This window comes from Aspergillus eucalypticola (assembly GCF_003184535.1).
Source record: "Aspergillus eucalypticola CBS 122712 chromosome Unknown BO83scaffold_8, whole genome shotgun sequence".
NCBI lineage: Eukaryota > Fungi > Ascomycota > Eurotiomycetes > Eurotiales > Aspergillaceae > Aspergillus > Aspergillus eucalypticola.
This window is the reverse complement of record NW_020290282.1, coordinates 973,864-995,218: the sequence shown is the minus strand read 5'-3', so window position 1 is coordinate 995,218 and position 21,355 is coordinate 973,864. Positions and strand designations below refer to the sequence as shown.

General features: G+C 50.1%; 7 protein-coding genes and 1 non-coding gene across 8 annotated transcripts; 6 read left to right on the top strand and 2 right to left on the bottom strand.

Moving 5' to 3' along the window:
- Window positions 1-1,802: 1,802 nt before the first annotated feature.
- BO83DRAFT_377317 (uncharacterized protein) lies at window positions 1,803-2,952 on the top strand. Its single transcript, XM_025530956.1, has one exon. It carries the CDS (start codon window positions 2,171-2,173, stop codon window positions 2,456-2,458), a length of 288 nt encoding a protein of 95 aa, XP_025389837.1. The 5' UTR covers window positions 1,803-2,170; the 3' UTR covers window positions 2,459-2,952.
- Window positions 2,953-4,384: 1,432 nt separating this feature from the next.
- On the top strand, window positions 4,385-6,441 carry BO83DRAFT_240804 (uncharacterized protein). The gene is made up of 5 exons (XM_025526967.1): window positions 4,385-4,763; window positions 4,830-5,028; window positions 5,089-5,290; window positions 5,347-5,525; window positions 5,733-6,441. The coding sequence occupies exons 1-5, from the start codon at window positions 4,477-4,479 to the stop codon at window positions 6,327-6,329; spliced, it is 1,464 nt and encodes a 487-aa protein (XP_025389836.1). The 5' UTR covers window positions 4,385-4,476; the 3' UTR covers window positions 6,330-6,441.
- Window positions 6,442-6,979, top strand: BO83DRAFT_240787 (uncharacterized protein). The gene has a single exon (XM_025526966.1). The coding sequence runs from the start codon at window positions 6,554-6,556 to the stop codon at window positions 6,830-6,832; it is 279 nt and encodes a 92-aa protein (XP_025389835.1). The 5' UTR covers window positions 6,442-6,553; the 3' UTR covers window positions 6,833-6,979.
- Window positions 6,980-7,185: 206 nt separating this feature from the next.
- Window positions 7,186-7,257, top strand: BO83DRAFT_t118. Its single transcript has one exon. It is a non-coding gene; the product is annotated as a tRNA-Glu (tRNA).
- A 2,892-nt stretch (window positions 7,258-10,149) lies between these two features.
- Window positions 10,150-12,731, top strand: cpcA (amino acid starvation-responsive transcription factor GCN4; the record flags this gene model as incomplete). The annotated part of the gene is made up of 3 exons (XM_025535946.1): window positions 10,150-10,258; window positions 10,920-11,687; window positions 11,745-12,731. 3 exons carry the CDS (start codon window positions 10,150-10,152, stop codon window positions 12,455-12,457), a joined length of 1,590 nt encoding a protein of 529 aa, XP_025389834.1. The 3' UTR covers window positions 12,458-12,731.
- Window positions 12,732-13,717: 986 nt separating this feature from the next.
- BO83DRAFT_387486 (asparagine synthetase domain-containing protein) lies at window positions 13,718-15,556 on the bottom strand (the record flags this gene model as incomplete). Its single annotated transcript, XM_025532716.1, has 2 exons — window positions 13,718-14,767; window positions 14,816-15,556. 2 exons carry the CDS (start codon window positions 15,554-15,556, stop codon window positions 13,718-13,720), a joined length of 1,791 nt encoding a protein of 596 aa, XP_025389833.1.
- A 200-nt stretch (window positions 15,557-15,756) lies between these two features.
- BO83DRAFT_358234 (guanine nucleotide exchange factor VPS9) lies at window positions 15,757-18,606 on the top strand. Its single transcript, XM_025529292.1, has 5 exons — window positions 15,757-17,319; window positions 17,373-17,450; window positions 17,504-17,679; window positions 17,730-18,355; window positions 18,419-18,606. The coding sequence occupies exons 1-5, from the start codon at window positions 15,957-15,959 to the stop codon at window positions 18,462-18,464; spliced, it is 2,289 nt and encodes a 762-aa protein (XP_025389832.1). The 5' UTR covers window positions 15,757-15,956; the 3' UTR covers window positions 18,465-18,606.
- Window positions 18,607-18,748: 142 nt separating this feature from the next.
- Window positions 18,749-20,320, bottom strand: BO83DRAFT_358232 (uncharacterized protein; the record flags this gene model as incomplete). Its single annotated transcript, XM_025529291.1, has 3 exons — window positions 18,749-19,123; window positions 19,220-20,147; window positions 20,202-20,320. The coding sequence occupies 3 exons, from the start codon at window positions 20,318-20,320 to the stop codon at window positions 18,773-18,775; spliced, it is 1,398 nt and encodes a 465-aa protein (XP_025389831.1). The 3' UTR covers window positions 18,749-18,772.
- Between the last annotated feature and the right edge of the window lie 1,035 nt (window positions 20,321-21,355).

The following is a 21,355-nucleotide window of genomic DNA, read 5'->3' as shown; positions in this document are numbered from 1 at the left end:
CATGTGTATGACAAATCCATGTCGTGTGGGCGTGGCGCAATATTCGTCATTAACTATCCTCAATCAAGATGTAATATTGCAAATGCGGAGTAAATCGGAAGATGTACATATGGATGTACGTAGTTACTGTATGTAGATAGAAGCGGTAAGTAAGCACCGTGGTTAGTCATTTGTCAGAGAGAGAGAGAGAGAGAGTAGTTAGATAACTATCTATTTTTGTGATTGTTTATTTGTTTTTTTTTGGGATGATTCGGGTAATGGGGCGTGGTAATCTACTCCATGAGTCTACCCTACTACTTATAGTAGCGAGATGCAAAATGGCGCAATCAATACATGATAATTATTCTACGGAGTACTCCCATCTGGGGGGGGGGCGGAAGTTGGGTTGGTCTTATGTAAGATTTTGTTTTTATTAACTAGTTATGGGGATGGGGATTATTACAAGTGATGATCTTGATATAACATTTAAGATTACAGTGTACTTACTGTAGTAATTATTATAGTATAGTAGGTGACAAGCTTTGGGAATCAATCAGCATCAGATGCGCGCAACATTGCAATGCCCTCTTTTTCCATTATTCATACGGTAGGATCTGGCACAGCCTTGAAAACGACTACTACTACTACTACTAACCCTGACTGCCGACGGGGAGAGAGAGAGAGAGAGAGAGGGGGGAAGAGAGAAGGGGAAAAAGCAAAGAGGACAGAATCGGCCATCATTGCAACACGGGCCAAGCCTGATCATCAGATCGACGGTGGTCTGATTGGTTCATAGCGGTCCGGGATAAGCAAGTCGTTGGTGCCGTTCAGGTTGATTGTCGCAACGGCGAAAAAGGGGGTGGTGGTGGTGGTGCTACTACTTTTTACTTGGCTAGTGGGTTTAGCTAAGATCCACTTCTTCTTTACACTTGCCGCCGCAGATACCTACTGTAAGTATCTACTACTCTGCAAAAGTGCAAAGCTTCTAGTTGGTTGGTCGGTTGGTTCGGTCGGGTCGGGTTTGAATTAAAGTACCCTGCAGGTGCCTTGGGTTGATTGGAGTTGCTACTTACTGGGGTTGACTGGTGGAAATTGTAAAGCAGCCAAATACAGTACGTACTACAGTAGGTACATGGTTAGTTGGTTGGTAGTGCTATGATGGAATAAGTAACTAAGTAGTGAGTACTACTAATAAGTATGGGGCGGGGGCCCCCGAGTCACGGGCGGCTCTAATGTTGAATGAATTTCCTATTTCGGGTATGATATGATAGGCGAGTGACAATCATGATTTGATGGCGGGAGTTGTCTAGGGAAAGCATGCGTGACGATCTTTTGTTCTGCTTCTTTTCCTTCTGCTGCTGATGGTGACGGTTGCTTTGACATATGATGCTCATTCGGTAACGTAAAGTTAGTCTGTAACTTGTTGGTTCCGTGGTTAGCTGTGCGTGTGTGCTGTGGTTGTAGGGATAGTAGTTTGGTGTGGTTATGGATGGGTGGTGCCGCATAGACTGGTTTGCGCCCCAGATCAAAATAGTTTCATCGTAAGGAGAAGAAGCTTGGTCAAGGAGATTGCTTGATTCTTGAGGTGGAACTAGGGCGTTTTATTCTAGGGCTGGCTTGACTAGTATCTTGCAGTTATGTAGGAGGTGGTGGTTCTTGTTTGTTTTATCTGGTCAGACCTTCCAGGGAGTTGAGAGTTGAAGTGACTTGAGACAGGGGATGATGATAGCGTTGGTACATGTGGGTCGCTCGTCCGCCCGCCATGGCGCTATCCAGTCACCCTACCCTTACTAACGTAAGTTAAGTACGAAAAAGTACGAGTAAGAAGTGAACTGATGGACCTTGTTGGGCAGGGGTGGAATTTTCGATCTTTTTTTTTTCTTTTTCGCGCTAGTCAATACTTTCATAAATTTCTCTTGGAAACGGAAAAGAAAAGAAAAAAAAAGTTCAAAGGTCCTTGTGAGACTGTGAGATAGAATGCGACGATAGGATCGCAAAGCCACAGATACTTGAGGGAGATCCTATCAAAGGTTGCCGAACTTGAAGACGCCATTGATCAGGGTAATGTCACGCGAGTCCATCTACTACTTACTGAGTACTACTGGCTGCAGAATCCTCACGGATTAAGGCAAGGCAGTAGGCTGAGATGGAGGGTGTCCTTGGCCCCTGGTTGGCCCCCGAATTCACAACAATGTTCGGGCTGTCACGAGGGGGTTTGCCTGTCGCATGGATGGGGATGGCCATGATTGCCGCTGGGATTGGTATTTCCCCCTCCTTCTCCTCCATACCTGACGAGAAAACAGGTTCGCCGCCATCGGAGCAGGAGGATGAAGAAGACGATGTTATTGATGACGACGATGATAATAATTATTGGATTTCCCTCCAAGAACAGATCCTGCACATCGTTAACCAAAACGACGACTGGTCGGTAACCGAGCGTCTAATAAATTGCAACCTACGGGCAGAATACCTCAACTAGACTAAAACACGGAATCCTAGCAGTAGCCCGGCGCTTAACACCTGACTAGCTCACTAATATGCCATAGTCGGAACTAATCGAAGACTACGGAGAAGCCTTGAGAGAGATCTTGGTGGATCAGGTTGGGCAGGGAATGTCCTGCTTCCAGACTTGTATATGTGAAACATACAATCTTTGCGTTGAATTTGATACACCTCCCATAGGCCACTTGTTTTACTTCCCTGCCTAGATATAATCTACACCAGGGTATGAAAGGTTAAAAGGAGAGGAATAAGGAGAGCAGAAGAAGATGCCACTTGTCTGAATATTGGAACAGCGAACTGACTCAACCATGGTTGTGTAACGGCCCAGCTACAAGCTAAACCCACCAGGATGATCTGAATAGGAGACCATGGATCAGGACCGAATGGGTGGCTTGGGTCCCACAAACACGGTGAGCAGGTGATACGGGTAAACATAGATTCTTCAGAAGTGGTCTAATGAGTTCTTTCGAGTCTAAAACATGGAATAAAAATTCATGAAAAAAAAAAAAAAGAAAAAAGAAAAAAAAAAGAAAAAAAGAATATTCCTTCCTAGCTTTAATTTTTCTTTTGTCCCATCTGATCTTATTCAGATAAGTTTCGTTTCAGCTGTCTGGATGGGAGTTCCCCGATGATAAGGTAATCATGTCAGCAGCGGGTTAAGGCCAACTGCTTGCGAGCCGTTAATCTGCACGACGGGTAGCCAACTAAGAATGGAGGGGAGCTGGCGACCTGTCATCAAAAAAGGTTGTCTGTCTTGAGGAACGATTCACCATGGTTTCAACCGCCCTTTGACCTCATAGGGGGAGGGGGACGGGGAGGCCAAGGGTTAAGGATGTATTACCTATTATTGGGCCGATGGGAGTAGTACTCCGTAGACTAGGAAAGCTCTTGCACCGGCGCAAGAGCCATCGTCCAGAAAATTTTTCGTCCAGTGAATTACCTCCCGACGGCCTGATTTATAGTTTGGACCCAATAACCGGGCCCTTTTCACACTCGAACGGGGTTCTCATTCTGACGGAGTTACTCCGGGCTACCTTGCCATGAAGTTGACCACTCCGGAGTAGAACTTCCAGTAAGGTACGAGCGTCGATCTGCAGACTACTTACATATATAATTCGAACACATAAGATGTAGATGCCCAGTGAAAGATTTGGATTGACGGTCCCCATATACAGTAGTGAAGGGGGATGATAGTAACGTGTCTGTGTGTGGGTTGTAATTTTTTTTATCTTATTTTATTTTTATATTTTCCTTGGAAGGATGGTCTGATGATGATGGGTCAATCGAAGTAGGTAATTGGGGGGTCAACCCCTGATTGTTAGGTAAAAGGGCAAGGAAAAATAAAAAATCAAATAGAATAGGATAAAATAAAAGAAAAAAAAAAAAACGGAAGGTAAAAAAATAGCAGTAGACTCACACCCTCACACACCACACACCACACACCCAAGTGACTAGACACTTAACCCATGATAGTTTAGCCCTGGAGTGGCCATCCCAGTATCAGGCCCACCCTCTTTCAGTCTAGGCTCTAGTGCCGCCCTGCAGCTCCCTGCCTGTTTGGGACGATGCGCCAATGACCAGGCCTCGTCGCCCACACCCTTTCATTTTCGCCCTCGCCCTCGCCCTCCTTTCGGCCCCTGCTCCTGCTCTCCCTCCCCTCTTTTTCTTGTCGCTTCCTTCCTCTTCTTCTTCTGCTTCTTTCTTTCTCTTCTTCTCCTCTTCTCCTCTTCTTTTCCCTCTCCATATTCATTCTAATCGCGACTGTCCGTCCCGGGTTCATTTCTTTTCCCACCCACCTTTTCCCCTTCATTGTGATACCCGAGCTCTTGTAGCTTTGCGCAAAGAGAGCTTTTGTTTCCTTCTGTTGAGATACCCCTTAAAGAGATACCCTGCTCGACGCGCGCCTTTATTTACGAAGCTTCGCCAGCTTCCCTAGCTCTTATTTAATCCCATCCCTACTGATTATAATTACTCGTCTAATCACCACCCGACACCATGTCCGACGTTCAGAAGCCTGTCGAGGAGACTCCTGCGGCTGCCCCCGCCGTTGCTCCTGCTACTGAAGCGCCTGCTGCCACCGAAACCCCGGCCACCGAGACCCCCGCCGCTGAGGAGCCCAAGGAGACTCCCGCTGAGACCACTGAGGCTGCTGCCCCCGCCGCCGCGGAGGAGTCCAAGACCGAGGAGACTCCCGCTGAACAGCCCAAGGAGGAGCCCAAGCAGGAGGAGGTGACCCCCGCTTCTGAGGGTGTCCTGGGTTACAAGGCCCCCGGTCTCGTCAAGTAAGGCGCCACTTGTTGCGACAGATTTACAGTATGCAGTGACTAATGGAGTGTGACACAAAACAGGGGCCTCCGTTTCGCCAAGCGTTTCTTCTACTTCAGCGACGACGCTGTTGAGTCTAAGCAGCTGTCTGCCTTCCACCAGAACGAGAAGGCCGCGGTCGCCAACCCCATCGCCGCCTGGGCCAGCCAGACCGGCAAGGGTCTTCTGTTCTTCACCAAGCGCGCAGAGGACAAGGCCTCCCCCGCCGGCATCTTCAACCTGGTCAGTAAATATGATAGACAACCGGATAAACTTTGCGCCACTTGCTAACTCACTTTCCAGGCTGATGTTTCCGACATTGCCAAGGAGGGCTCCACCGAGCTGCACTTCAAGGTCAACGGCCAGAAGCACACCTTCCAGGCCTCCAGCACCTCCGAGCGTGACAGCTGGATTGCCGCCCTCGAGGCCAAGGCTGCTGAGGCCAAGGCTGAGAAGGAGGCCGTGACCTCCAGCGAGGGTTACAAGGCCGAGCTCGAGAAGCTGAGTAAGTCACATTCGTAGTTGAACAGCGTATAAAGTTAGGCCGCTAACCCCCAACAGGCAAGCCTGCTGTTGCCGAACCCGCTAAGAAGGCCGAGCCTAAGGAGGAGGCTGCCCCCGCCGAGGACAAGAAGGAGGACAAGGCTGCCTCCAAGAGCCGCTCTCAGTCTCGCAAGAGGGCCAGCATCTTCGGAACTCTTCTTGGAAAGAAGGAGGAGGCCAAGGAGGAGGCTGCCCCTGCTGAGGACAAGGAGGACAAAGCCGAGGAGGCTAAGCCTGCTGAGGCTGCTACTGAGGTCCCTGCTGCTGAGGTCCCTGCTGCTGAGGCTTCGGCTGCCGCTGAGACCACTGAGGGTATGTTACCGTATATTAGTACCTTGGGTGTACCAAATACTAATGCCAACATAGCTGCTCCTGCTGAAGCCAGTGACAAGAAGGAAGAAAAGGAGGAGAAGAAGGAGGAGAAGGAAGAGAAGAAGGCGGAAACCCCTGCCCCCAAGTCCAAGCGTGCTTCTCTTTTCGGCAACTTCTTCCAGAAGGTTACCAGCCCCTCCCACGAGAAGTCGGAGAAGGAGGCCACTGCTCCTGCCGAGACCGCTGTTGCTAGCACTGCTCCTCAGCTGGACAACCCCGTTGAGGAGGCCGCTGTGAAGCCCATCGAGCCCGAGAGCGTGACTGCTCCCGCTGAGGCTGAGGCTGCTAAGGACGCCGCTCCCGTTTCTCCCGCCGCTGAGACCCCCAAGGACAAGCGTCGCACCTCTTTCTTCGGCAACTTCGGCAAGAAGAAGGGTGACTCCGACAACGAGGGTGCCGATGGCGAGCCCAAGCCCAAGGGCAACAAGCTTGGTGGCATCTTCCGCAAGCCCAGCAAGGCCGTGAAGTCCGAGCCCAAGGAGGCCACCGAGGCTGAGGCTGCTCCCAAGGAGGCTACCGTCCAGGAGTCTCCTGCCGAGGAGAGTGCTAAGCCCGCTGAGGCTGCTCCCGCTGAGGAGTCCAAGCCCGTCGACGTCGCCACTTCTACTCCTGTTCAAGCTGCTGCATGAAGTGCTTCTCGCAAGGAAGTCGAGTATGAGAAATGGTGGGACCAGCGATATTCGTATCCCAATCCTTCAACTACTCGATGATCAGTCGTTCTGGAAAATGAAAAGCCCGGAAAAGAAAAAAATACATCCAATGATTGTTACTTTTTGTGTCTAATTGATGTTCCCACTGCCACCATTTTGGTATCCCTCCCTGTGCAAGGCGAGGTCTGCCAAGATGAGTGTCAATGATACCCTCTGCTGCTTTGGCGGTCATTTCCGAGCCCGGATGTCTATTGCGTGTCCGGTGCTGCGTTTCATTCCTTTATGATATGCGTTCCGCAAGGATACCCAACTGGCCTTGTGTGTTCATGTTGTGCGCCGTCCAAACTAGATTGATACCACTTGTTGCTGTTTATTGCTTGCTCTTTGATGTTCTCATGTTGCTGTTTGATGCTTTTGTCTTGATACCCTACTGGGAGAAAGGGTGCCTTTTGCCAGCTGGACGGGGACTTCCCTCCACCTAAATTGGCCCGAACCGTCGACTACCATGGCTACATGGTGACAGCGTGCTGATAGCGCCATGTATACATGGCACAGCATCATGAGGTAATACTTAATAGAATCCACGTATTGTTAGTAACATATCCACTATACTCTATTTCAATGCCTAGTAGTAGTGTATCCGAGGTGTTAGACTTAGGTGATTGTCGTACTTTGTTAAGGGCCGCAGGCGTAACGTGCTCACGGTCCACTTGGTGTACGGGGTGGGGACTCTTGAATGTAAGCTTATCATAGAAGGTGAGCATGGACGTTGAGCTGGCGGCTGCAGGATCAAGCCGCTGATAAGAGCTTAAAATGACCCATCATTCAACAAATATCCGATATGGTGTAGTGGCTAACATCGCCGTCTCTCACACGGCAGCCGGGGGTTCGATTCCCCCTATCGGAGCTCAATTTCTCTTTTTGTTTTCTTTCTTTCATCCATTGCACATTGTTTTTTGTGTGTTATATATATATAAAATTAGTCTTCTATTTTTGACCTCAAGTAGCTGTTGTTTGCTCTCTAGGATCACTTACTATGCAAGTACTAGTAGTACATGCACCGAGCCTTGGAACTAACAGATCTGCACATCATCTGCATTTACTCTGGATGTAAATCGGGAATACCAGTCTCGCATCGCAGATATATATCTACCGGGTTATCATGATGCTGTTAGGTCAAATGCACTTCTTGAGGCAGTATCTATCTATGATCATATCGCACCGTTAATCATATAAAAAATTCCTCACCAACACCCCTTCAAAGCCGTATCCGCAGGTGGGTGTAAATACAAGAACAACTAAGCTTCCAATTCTGATATAATAGTGTAGTAGTTTAATATTTAGTCTGATTGGTAGTAGTAGTATTACTACTATTATCAGCTATACCACAATATACCGGTGCTTTCACTTCTGTATTCTGGGAATATGTGTTGGTTGATTGTTGCCTAGTCTCTCCATATATCTATCTGACATTCGACATATCGTAATGTGCTAGCAGGTACGCAATGGACATACTTACCCCGTCTAGATAACTCTGGAAATATGTGTACTTCGTTGATGCCTGGGGGGTGGAGTGGGGTATAGAGTGGTCTGGTCTGGACTAGACTGTGCGCCGTTGCGCATCAGAGTCGTGTGTATGTCCTTTCCTGAATGTAGGTATTCTGCCTAGTAAGGGAGGATTCCGGTTCGGGATCTTTCGGGGGGAACCTTTATCTTGGCGAGGTAGTTCGTTGACTTGGGTGCCTGGAGTTAAATGGATGTTTAGGCATCAGGGTTCCTGAATTGGGGGGAGGTAATAGGTTGTTTTGACTGGATGATAAGATGGGTAGTAGGGGCTAGACTGTTGTGTACTCTGTAGACTAGCTGTGTTGCAGGCGTCGAGGGTAGTGAGGCTGCGATTGTATCTGTGCTTTGGGTGGATTCGGTGATTGTGTTTCGGATGTGGGGTTTGATTACTACTATTAGGTGGTAGTATATAGGTAAGGTGGTGGTCCTCTGCTTCATAGGAGTGGATGAATATGGCCGAGGCGAGTTCAGGCGCCTAGATAGTAGTACTGCTGACAGGTGGCCAGAGCTTATATTGCTTGTCTGGCTTGGTCTTGTTGGTGATTGGTTCCAATCGTGTTGTGTTGTTCTGCATCATGTTCCTTCAGTATATATATTTCAGTTGAATAGTGGCCGGAGGTCCTATAGGCTACGACACATACAAGATTTTCTACATATGCACAACTACCAGACACTGCATACAGAGCCAAGCATTGAATGAGAAACTGCATTCCCCTGTAGACCGAATCGAAAAAAAATAACAGGGATAATCGACAGGATGGGCACTTGACAACCCACGCAGCCCTGGCAGCCTGGCGCCTGCACGGAGCGCACGGGTAATTCGCCTAGCGCCGGAACCATCACCGTCGCCAATTCGACAGGAGGGGAAGAAAGGGTTCAATGGGGGGTGGGGGGGAAAGGAAAAGGGAGAGGGAGCATATGCAAAAGGGATCACACATCACGGCTAGTACTACTATTGTTATTCGTACAATTGTCTCGCATTCGCAGGGTCCGCCTAAACAATTTGAAAGAAAGGGACTAGTTGTACTCAGGCTAGGTGTACCATGCAGCACGAATCAATCCCGTAATTTCAGTATGAACACGACGAAGACGAAAGCTTGGTTCGACTCTTCCCGAGTCGTAGACAAGTTAGTCCTACTGTGCAGTGCTGACCAGGCATCATCGACTCCTTGGACAAGACGTCATCGCCGGCGGCTGCCTGGGGACAGGACAGGCATGGTATAACCGGCCTGCATACGGCGGTGATGCGCGCGCGCCGCGGCTGATGTATGCAGACGCTGATTGGCATCCCCACTCGGAGCAGGTTGCAACGGTATCTACTAGCTAGCAGGCATGTACATACGTACGACATGTGCGATCTCGAGATGTGTTGATATGTCCGTCTCCTAGTCAACTGAGGGTTGACTTGGCAGGAGATGGTAGGTAGGTTGTGAAGTCGGAATTGTTGCCTAGTATTCTACCTCCATTTACTCCTTCTAGACCTCGATCTTAGACATGCCAACTTCGGATGGAATAAGAACACAAGTGAATTTTCTTTTCCGCTTTGCAGGTAATTGGCTTTTAGGTTTCACATGGGCCGGTTGGTCCCGTGCATTACTAATTAGAATGAGGAAATTCCAATAGTCTTGGTCTAGTCTAGTAGTTATCTTTTATGCTCCGCCCGGAATATACGACGCACCTCCCCGGAGATTATACGACCCCCCGACGAATATACCATCCCTGTTACAGCGAGAATAATCTCCTTAAAATCTAACGGGACCGGATTCAATTTGATTCCCCTGTCTTTGTGTGAATCCTTCCTAGGGCAATATTTCGCCAAGGGTCGTTTTAATTTAAAATCTCATTTGTGGTCAGATGAAGGCCGGAACGTCTCGGTGTCTTGATAGAGTTTGACCCAAGTGGAATTTCACGCCCTTCGAGCGACTTTGGCGAGGAGGGGGCTGCAGGGCGGGGAGGGAATTAGGGAAAGGATCCTCCGACCGGGTGAAAAACCCTGGTTGCAAACCGGCTCTCTGTCTTTTTTGTCTAGTATCCCTTGGTGCGGCATCGTATTCCTGCGGCCCCAGTGAACCGGGACAAGAACACGGTAGCCAGGAGTTGAGGCTTACTCCGTAGATAGAGAGATCCTACAAAGCACAAAGGGAGTGACAGTCGCACGGGACAAGAGAGTGATGGACACAGGACAGGTCTCATTCGCAGACAGTTGAGACATTGAGGCTCAGGCTCAGCCCCAATGACACCCCCGGGCGCTGCACCAAATGCAGACCCCGACGGGCTGTGCCTGCTGGTTGGCCAATGGGTCCGGTCGGCGGCACGGGTGCGAACCGGTTTCATCACCCACAGTAAGTCGCGCGGCCTTCTTCTTTTTTTTTTTTTTTATTGTTTTTTTTTGCCTAGTTTCTTCCTTTCATATTAGTCTAGTAGTGGTGGAGTTCAATGAAGGAGTCGAAGCAGGACCAGGAATCCAAGGTTGAGGGGGGCCTGCTGCTACTGGGCCAGTGACCTGCAAGTGACATTTCCGTTGCGGGCTGAATGGAGGAAAGCCTACGTACCTGCCTGGTACTACACAGTAGAATACAGGGTAATTGAGACTTGCTGCTCCAGGCACGGGAATGCCTGGGGCTCCTGCAGGCTCCACTTATTGGATCTGGCAGCCAATCGTGGGCTTTACTGTCCCTATGACTCACACCTGCTGACCGCGTAAGATTGACTATCCCCAATCAGGCTAGGGCACCAGGCGGGGGTTCGATCAATGGTGATTGGCGGAGAGATCCGGGCAAGACCGCACACACAAACAGTTAAGAAGTGCCTGGCTTCCCGTCGCTGCCTGGCGCTTCTTTTCTCCCTCCTTTTTCTTTCTCTCCCACTTCATCTTTTCTTCCCACTCCACACATCTCTCTATTCTTTTTCATCACAACTCAGTCACCATACAGCATCATACTTATACCGCTTCTGATACTACGTGCTTTCAAAATGGCCTGCTAAACGCCTCCCCCGCACCAGCTACGTCTTTCTCGTACGAGACAGACACCATAGATCCTCTTCGGACCTCGTCTTTTTCTAATCTCTCCTCTTCCACCCCCTCAGAGTCTCCTGTCCCAGGACCTCTGAACTTTAGCATCGCTTTGCGTAGCTCAAGTTCTCCGAACAACGCTTTCCCGTTCGACATCTCGTCGTTCACCACGGATACCCAACAGCAATCATGGCTTCCCACGCCCCCGCCTCAGCAGCCATCGGCTCCAGTGAATTCGATTCCCAGCGACAACAACAACAATCCCAGTCCCCTTCCGCAGGACTTTGTGCTCTTTCCCGCTCCGTGTCCCCCGCCGCAACTCAGGGACTCGTGTGCTCAAGCACCGATCAATTCTACCCCTAGATTATCCGCATATCAACCTTCTCTGGTCCAACCAGGGTATCCTGTTAGACGACACTCTTCAGCTTTGCATCAGCAGCTCCCAGGCTCGCCTGCGCAGGTTCCTCTTTCGGCCAGATTAGCCGCTCAATCTTCCGGATATTCCTCGTCTCCGTCTTCTTGGTCTCACCCCGCTCTGCGAAAGCATTTCGCGCGTCGGTTCGCAACACCTGCCGCTTCGAATCCTACTCCTGCAGTGAGCAACACTGCCTACTCTAACCGCCCACCCGTCCCTCTATTCAACGACAAGACGGGCAACTATTCCGCCTTTCCGAATCAGCACAACCAAAACCTAAAGAGAAAATACGCATCGTATCTACACCATCGCCGCATCATGTCTACCCCCAACATCGCTCAAGGTAAGCTCGTCACTTGGGCAGTGCACGCTTATGTATACGGTGCTAAGACAGTTCTAGATTTCCCTGAGCTTTTTGATCTTCAGTCCAACCGCTTTGGGGACGATCTCAGCTCCCCAGAGTCCAACATGCTTTCGCCCCAGATCAACACTTCGTTCTTCAGCCCGATGGGAGAGGTTGCCCCTCCGGGCACCGTCTCGCCGAAGGATCTGTTCTTTGATGCTTCGGCTCCCCCATCGACGACTTTCACCGATCTCAGCACTCCCCCGCTGGATACGCCTGGCTTCTTCAGTCAGAACACATCTCCTATGATCAACACCGAGATGGATCTGAACGCCGTGCCTGAGGAGTGGGAGTCTCTGTTCCCTCAGGATGGGTTTTCTCTGGACCTGGATTCGGCTGCCCTTGAGCTTGCTGCTTCCCTTCAACAGCCCAAGGCGACCGGACCCCCTCCAACTCCAGTGATCCGTGACAGCGCCTCGCCCGCGCCGTCTGCCTCTCCTGCCCCATCCCGTCAGGGCACCAAGCACTCCACAGTGGCCGGTGTCAATGCGCGTCAGCGGAAGCCGTTGCCTCCAATCAAGTTCGACTCTGCCGACCCCGCCGCCATGAAGAGGGCCCGCAATACCGAGGCTGCTCGCAAATCTCGTGCTCGCAAGCTTGAGCGTCAAGGCGAGATGGAGCGCCGTATTGAGGAGCTCGAGCGGATGCTTGAAGAGTCCAAGCAACGCGAGGAGTACTGGCGAAGCATGGCCAAGACTGGCACCAACTGATCTAAAAAGTTTCTTGGGTTTTTCATTTCGGGTATGGCATGGGGTTTTGGTTTTGGTATCTGTATTGTGCTCATTGTGCTATTCCTATCCCTAGTGGGCTCTGTGGGCGGGGGCGTCGAGCCTCCTGTCACCACCTGTCGGAAGCATCATCCAGTCTCTTGAGTGATGCTTCCGACAGATGAAAAGTTTCCTTTTGTTCTTGCGCCATTTACTATGGAGCTTACACAGTGTACTTTTCAGTAGATCTGCATCTCTGCATCTGCTGCTGTGATTCACTCATTCCCAGTCATGTACTGTGGGTCTGTTTTATGGTTCTTCTGCCTTTTCTCTGTTTCCATGGCCGGTTCTGATGTCTCCCACTTATCGGGATTGACTCGTGGCCACTAATCTCTTTATTTTATCTCGTGTACTTGACTGATTCGAGTGCCTATTATGTTATTACCGTTGCGCTTATGTACCAGACTGTGAACTATGGTATTCTCCAATTCAAGTATCTTATATGCGCATTATATCTTCTTTGTAACCGTATTCTCTCCGCTGAAGCTTTTGGCCAATAAATCCGTAGAAGCTGCCGCAAACAACCTTTTCAAGCTTGCTTTCTCATTCAAGTAGATGTACCAAGGCTATATAGGTTTAATTATCGTACAGGGCCACTGATCAATTTGTCAACGTCACTCGTAACTCATCTACATTTCTATCTGTCTCATGTATGTGCATGTGCATATATGTGTGTGTGCTATCGACTCAGCTCAGACTTGCCTTTTTACCTACTTCATAGACAAACAACCTCTTGCTTGCCCGAACCATCCATACCCTCGCGCCCGACCAACAAACAGAACCGACATCCAGTATACCAACACACTCATGGAAATGCTTTCGTAGAAAGTGCCATCTAAGCGTGTGGGAAGTACCAGTCCTGGTTCCATCAGGAGATCCCGCTCCGTTTACGGTGCAGGGAGTCTCCTAGATGATGGGCAGGCGGTTGCATTCCCACAGTTGATAAAACAGGTGTGGCGATGAGTGTGTTGTGGGGGTCACTGGAGCCGTGCCTGCTTGAAGGTCGAAACGAGAGTGTGCTGGATGGGGAGCATAGATCGAAGAGGCGGTCTCAGAAGTATCTGATCCAGAGTTGTCATCATTGCTGGTCTGTATTGATGTGATTGGGGGGTGGAGGCATGTTTTGGTACGGTCAAAGACATATTGGGGGAATCTGAAGGGGAGGGTGTTGATGGAAGGAAAAGAAAAGGAAAGGAAATCTATTCAGGTAAGAGCATCAGTCCCTTTTACTTTGCTCTTCTCCATCTTGGCTGTTCTGGACCCAAACTGAATTGCTCGCTTCTTCTCGCGGGCGACGTTCGTCATGCCGAGTCTCAGTGCAACCAGACGGAGGGCCTTTTTCTCCGAATCGAGCCCTGCCTCTGGTGAATCCGCTGGTGGTAAAGGGGTGCCGAAGCCGCATTTCTCCCAGACTGGGAGCTGCACCACCCAGGAGACAAACTCTTCGTCTAGGAACGGAAACCGCGCTTCGCGACCCCAGTGTGCAATGACTCGATTGTCACGGCCCAAGTTTCGCTTTCCAAGACGGCTGACGTCAAGGTTGATCTCGTCGATGAGGCCCGCGAACCCATCCCGAGAAAATGCTGCTCCATGTCGCGAGTATCCTGCAAATAGCTCATCTGCGCCAAGACCAGACAGTAGCACTCGTGCCGAAGTGGCATATTGCATGGGCTGAGCATCGAGCTGTCGACTGTCGAATGCCAGGCCTTGACCACGCGAAGCAAAATATAATGCGCAGGCTATGGATAGATCCATCTCCGTATTGTGGGGTCTCATCAGACGCTTGACAGTCTCACGGTGCGCAAGGGTTTCCTGGTACGGTACATCTACCGCCACAAACCGCCAGTTGCGATCGGGGCACACTCTTTGCAACTCTGCGAATGCCGCCCGGCCGGTAATACGGTCAGGGCAGCTTTCATACACGGAGCCAGTGGCGTCTCCCTTGCTCTTTGCGGCGGCCGCAACGCGCGGGTTTTCGAATGCCACGTTGAGCAAATCAATGACTTCCTCCTTTGGTAGGATTTCATGAGAAAGCCTAGCGAGTAATGTGCAGTCGAGGCCACCGGAAAACAGTACGGCGACTTTCACATTGCTCCCTGATGAAGCAGTCGGAGGTTCTCGTACATTCTGAATTCGCATTGCCAAGGACTGACGTAGATTATGCTCGAGTTCCTTGACAGCGGTAGTTTCAACGGTTAGTGGAGGAGCTTCTCCTTCGGGTATAGATTTATTCATCGGAGGGACAGGGTTTCTCTACATAATGATTAGCTAGGTAAGATCGGATGAGGAAGAGGTGCGTACAGGACGAAGAGGGAGGTCGGATGCATTATGCTCCCAGAGCAGAGTCTGTATGCAACTTGCATCGAACGAAGGCGTACCGGCACTCTTCGTTGCGATCGAGTTATTCTGGAATATAGCATGTTCTAAGTCAACCACATACACTCCGTCTGTCTCGACCTCACTAAAGTGGGTCGAAGATGTGCCATCGCAGAGACTGCACAGCTTGAAGGCCCCCGACTCATTAACACCTTGGAGTAGAGAGCGTCTTCCAAGTGAGTCTCTGGTGAAGAATAGTTTTGAGTTGATCGCATCATAGAATACAAAAGCAAAGGGGCCGGAGATGCTACTGATAAGAGCCAGAACACCTTGGACAGCATTCGTACTCGAATCTGCTGACGAAGTGGCCTTAGAAGGGTGATTTATAGCCTGCAGTAACAGCTTAAAGATCAGCTCCGCATCATTGCCCTGGATAGGTTCACCTGATATCTTCCAGGCGTCTCCATTGTAGCACAACACGGACTGCGTAGTAGGATCCACTAATGGCTGGGGCACAAGATAGCCTCCTCTCATCGACAAGACTGTGGAAACAAAGGTAAGCTGAACAGCAATGGGCTCTTCATTGCTTGACCGTGGATTGGTTATCTTATGTTCAACGCTATGAACATGGTAGTTATCGGGTCCTCTTTTCCGCAACAAGCAGCAAGTCTCCTCATTAGGAAGCACTGCTCCTGATGCGCTAAGAGAGAAGAAAATCCCACACATGGTAGCAAGCAAACCGCAAGCGAGACGCTGGCGGGGGTGTAGTTTTGAGGTGAAAGAGAAGAAAGAGAAAGAGAAACACAAGATGAGAGCCGGAAGTCGGGGGAACGATGATCCCCCGCCGCTGATTGCGGGCTGTCATCCTCGGCGCTGATGGAGCTTACTCCCCTATCTGGGGGCCCTTTTTGCTATATTTCCGCAATCTCTCCCCTGACACCTACTTTGATTGACCCCGGGGCCTTGAATTCTGTTGCCAATATTAGCTACCCGACATTCGTGGTCTATTACGTGGCAGCCTCGGGAACCACGTCTCCGCATATTTCCCCTCATGATGATCCATGTTTCTACATAACCAGGCTCTCTTGATTTTCTAGTTTGACTTTGGCGTGCATGCAGGTTGCTTATGTCTGCGATAGAACCCTCGGAATCCCCGGCTCCTAGTGGTCATGGGGAGGCCCAGCCGGCCGTTCACAGCGATTCTAGTTCGACTGAACAAGTGAGCTCGACTAGCCTCGAGCCTGCCGCGGAGCAACAGGATGACCCCTCAGGAGTGCCGATGACCAGCCAAAAAGTGCAACAAGGCGACATGGAGGAGAGCGCTCAGGGCGAAGCGCAGGCCACCATCACGGAGTCCCCAAGCACGATGCCGATACCGTCCGCCACAGATCCCTCGAATCCTGTGTTGCCCCCGCGGGAATCGCTTCCGGAGCGGATGAAGGGACTTTCTATCACCACGACGGCAAGACCGGAGCCTGCCACGTCGCCAAATGCAGAGATCCCTCCTACACCCCCAGCGAAAGATGAACTATATGTGTCCTCAAACCCTCACTCCGCGATTACACACTCGCCCGCGATCGAATTGACTGATAAGGAGTTGCCGGAGGTGCCTGAGAATGACCAAGATGGGAGGAAGAATACTGCTGGTGGTGACAATGACTCCCAGTCGGAAATCCAAAGCATTATGGATCAATTTCAAGACTCCACGCGCGGCGATGGGCAGGAACAGATAATGTCTCCCCGCTTGGAATTAGCCGAGCAGTTCCTGGGTGGACAAAGCCACTTTCCCCCTCGTCAGTCAAGCCTTGATCACAGTATATCGGCGGCTGACGACTCGCGCATGCCCAAGTCTGCGACAGGGGTATCTTCCGTCTCGGCTGAGAAACAACCCGCGAAGGCTCCCAAGAGTTCTGCTGCCGACGAGGCCAAGTTAAGTCGGCGTTCGTCGACATCGACAATCCCTCCGCCACCCGAGCCTGAGCCAGATCAACCTTTTGATTTCCATCGCTTCTTAGAGCAACTGCGTCACCGTACTGCGGACCCGGTTGCCAAGTTCCTACGCTCATTTCTCCATGAGTTCGGGAAGCGACAATGGATGGTTCATGAACAAGTCAAGATTATCAGCGATTTCTTGGTGTTCATCACCAACAAAATGGCTCAATGTGAAGTATGGCGCGATGTGTCCGACAGCGAATTTGACAACGCCAAAGAGGGGATGGAGAAGCTCGTAATGAATAGACTATATTCCCAAACCTTTTCCCCAGCTATTCCGGGTCCGCCCACAATTCCGCGAAGTGCGAGTAGAAGCAAAAGGCGTGAGATGGAGAGGATGCATGGCCCATGGAGACGAGGGCAGCATCAGGAGGATATCGAGCGAGACGAAGTTCTCGCTCAGAAGATGCGGATTTACAGCTGGGTTAAAGAAGAGCATCTGGACATACCGCCAGTGAGCTCTCACGGTCGTCGTTTTCTGAATTTAGCTCAGCAGGGTATGCGATGGGCCCTCTTTTCCTTCGATCGACATTTATCTAACCGGTTACAGAATTGTTGAAAATCAACGGCTATCGGGCTCCTCGCGATAAAGTTATCTGCATACTGAACTGCTGCAAAGTCATATTCGGTAGGTTCTAGACTCAATGCAAGGGCGGAGATGACATATGCTAATGTTCCAAGGTTTACTGAGGAACTCTAAAAGATCTGACACGTCTGCCGATTCTTTCGTGCCGCTTTTGATCTACGTGGTGCTGCAGGCCAATCCCGAACATCTAGTATCGAACATACAATATATCCTGCGATTCCGCAACCAGGATAAACTCGGAGGGGAAGCTGGGTACTACTTATCATCACTGGTACGCTAACTCCTGTTATTGTTCACGACCATATTCTGACATCTATCTAGTCGGGAGCGATTCAATTCATCGAGACACTAGACCGAACGAGCCTAACAGTGAGCGATGAAGAATTCGAGCGAAGCGTTGAAGCAGCCGTATCGGCTATTGCCCAGCAAAACCGCGAGTCGGAGACCTTGGAGCGCCAACGCTCAGGCCGTTCCGCCGAAGGCTCTCAATCCGCGCCACGAAGCTCTGCTGACACGCAACGCACGGTCGTGCGCAAGGAGACATCGCAGTCTAGCGATGAAGATTCGGCCCCAGTAGCAGGGCTTCTGCGGACCATTCAGAAACCATTGTCGACCATTGGAAGGATCTTCTCTGATGAGCCAGACTCCCCTCAAGATCGGCCCGCGCAGTCTGGGGCGTCGCCACGACTGACTCCAAACGTGTACCAGCCACCCCGTAATAGCAGTGAAGGCCGGCGATCGGCGGAGAGGCCACGCAGTGCAGCCTCTCCGCAGGTTCCCAGGGCAGATGCTCAAGATGCTGCTGCGCGTCAGGCCAGTGCGGAGGATGCAGAGGCACGGAGAATCCATCGTGCAGAGCACAACAACGTCGTAGAGACGCTATGTAACATGTTCCCTAACCTTGACCGCGATGTTATTGATGATGTGGTCAAGATCAAGGGGGGAAGGTAAGCTGTCCCTTGCTTCTACACGAGGAGTGATACATGGAGTAGCTAACACTGGCCATGCAGGGTTGGATTGGCAGTAGACGCGTGCCTTGCTCTTAGTGCTGAGTGAACGGGGTGCGGTGGAAGATGGTCAAGGACAGGCAATTAATTGCATTGAGAGGATTGACTTTCGGGGTTATACTCCTTATTCCTATGTACTGTGACCGATCATGTACTTATTGCCTGGGCTAATTGCATATAATAATACTGCTAAATGGTAGCCATACCACACAGAAATAACTAGACTACCGAACAGGACTTCTACAGAGATCAGCCCGCTCACTGAGCGCCCGGGGCATGTCAGTAAGTGTGTCCTGAGCCACTCGGCATGGCTATATAAGTATACAATACCTTCAGGAAAGTGAAAACTAGCAATCATCAAGGCACTCCCTTCTCAAGAAACAACTCATCGAACGCACAAGCCTCCAAAACATCCTTGTATTCCTCCACCAGATCCCAAAACTTCGCATCAGAAGGGGTTAATAACTTGAAACCATGAAGGCCTGTCCTGCACCAAAGGAGATTATACTCGTTGTAACATCCGTCGTGAGAGAAATCCCCGTAAGCCAAGACCTGCAGATGCAAGTATCCTTCGCGCCCAAAAGCCCATTCGGCGTAGGAAGGCAGAACATCATGGGCTACAGAATTCTCTGGTTTATGTTCGTGCAACCAGTGCCGACTTGCTCTGATATGAAGTACTTTGATAGTGGTGCTGAGACTGTGGTCGCCCTGTTCCAGAGAAGTTTCAGGTCAGCATTTGACGGCAATCCATGTCAATATTATAGATACTGAAAAGGGGAAGGGGACAGATAGGGTGGCGAATACCGCAAATGTACACATATCCTCGATACATGTCGAGACTCCGAGAAATTCCAACCCTGGATCGTGGGATATGCTGGGTCGGAATTCAACCGACCCAAACAGATCTCCGTCTCCGTAGTGGCCGTAATCTGCACTCACGAGCGAGTGCGTGACGAGGCGTTTCAGTGTGGGCTTGTGATGCAACATGCTGCCACATATGTCGTCCCAGGAGACTGCTGGGAGCATAAGATAGAGGTCAGTTAAGCCGGAAAAAGCCTTCAGGAAGGTTTTCACGGTGTTGGTGACATTATCCTGTGACTCGTCGGTTATTTGGTTCAGCTTCTCCGGGTTGAATGTCAACTCGAGCAGTTTCAGCCTTAGAGGCACGCGTGAGCGGACGATCTCGCGAAGGAAGCTAAATGTTCCAGGGCAGTTGATGAGTTGCAATGCTTGGAGTCGCTCTACGTTCAGAGCACCGACTAATTGGACCTTCATGGGGCTGAAAGATACCTGGGAGAGAGTCAGGCGTTCAAGAGCTGTGAGAAGGGGGATCGGTCTTTCTATACATGGAAGACCAAGCACGCATTGCGCAAAGAAGTTCCGTGGCATCCATATATTGGGAATGGGCAGTATTCGAAAACCTTCTTCCCAGGCCAGTCTAGCGCTGTCCCAGCCGATGAGATCGAGGTGCAGTGCCTTCAATTGAGCTCCATGTGCAGCGATAAACTGTCTAACAGACTCGAAATCAACAAAGCGCTTGAGACCTCTCCAGGATAGGGATTGGAGCTTAGAAAGCTGGGCAAGATTTATGGTGCATGACGCTTGTTTGATTTTGGCTACAGTACAGTCGTTATCAGTGATAAGAGAGATTGTAGTGATGTTCTTTTGGGTCTCTAAGAAATTGTTGATGAAGAGAACCACTTCGTCGGAAAGACACGCTTTTAGATCCCACCTATAGCATGTTAGTGTTGACTCGGCGTAGTGCATCAAAAATCAGTATCTGTACTGGAAACTCTGAAGTCGGCCCTGAGGGAGTCCCGATGTCATGCCCTGCATGTTGTGTGTCAAGATCGGAATGCAGTCAAATGTAGTGGTCTGCTGATCTCGCAGTATCGGTCTTGACATGGGTCCATCAGAATCATCCGAAGTTTGAAGCCTGTGAACCAGGAAATCATGCAAAGAACAAAATTGATAAACTTCTATCTCATGACATGCACTCCACAGCCTGAAGTGCTTTGTATGCACTAACTGCGAGTGATTGGACCTCGTGATTACATCGTTCAAGAACTGAGCTGATGGGTGCGTTGCTTTTATAATGAGTGATTCATATAGTCGTGAAATCAACTTTACATGGATGTTTTTGGAGACTTCACAGAGGTTTTTGAGATCCCTACGAGTCACCTGGGATGGCGAGTTAGTCTGTTTCAAACGCTTCTGGAGAGGAACAGAGGACTGCTTACATGATCGAGCACCATGTGCAGTAGTTCGAGGGGTAATCTGTCTAGCATCGTGAGAGAGATAGTCAATGGAAACAATAGTTGCAGATGAATACTGTTTTCATGTTAGATACGAATGTTATCATAGAGGGATGGCGCTGGATCTGCCAGTCGAACCTTGAGGCGGGGCCCCGCTGGCATGATATACCGGGGGTTCAAGTCACACAATATGGTATGTGGCGAATGCACGTATCCTAGTGGCTACTAGTATAAATATGAAAACCTTTCATATTGCCTGGACCTATGAATAGCTTTTGTCGACTTCGTACGATCTAGTCTAAGGACTATGTTGTTGTCGCGATAAGATATTGGGGCGGAGGTGGGGGGGCAGTGGCCGTAGATCGTACAGGCAAAAGTCTAATAAATGACTTTGGGAAGGAGGCACTCCATGTGAACTTGATGAAAAACCAGGAAACTGACCGAAGTTGGCGGTAACTTCCGTGCATATATAGGCTGATTCATTATGTGCTGAATAAGTCCCAGCTCTGGAAGGGGGAGGCGAGTGTCATTCTATTCGGATAGGGCAAAGCCTCATGAGCCGTAGCAGTCAAGATTCATCCTAGTGCGCTTTGAGTAGTAAATCCTCCGGATAATGACTGCTAGACTACCCGGTGAACGACCAGAATTTTAAGCTGATAGCTCAGAAAGTACTTCCTTATAAGAT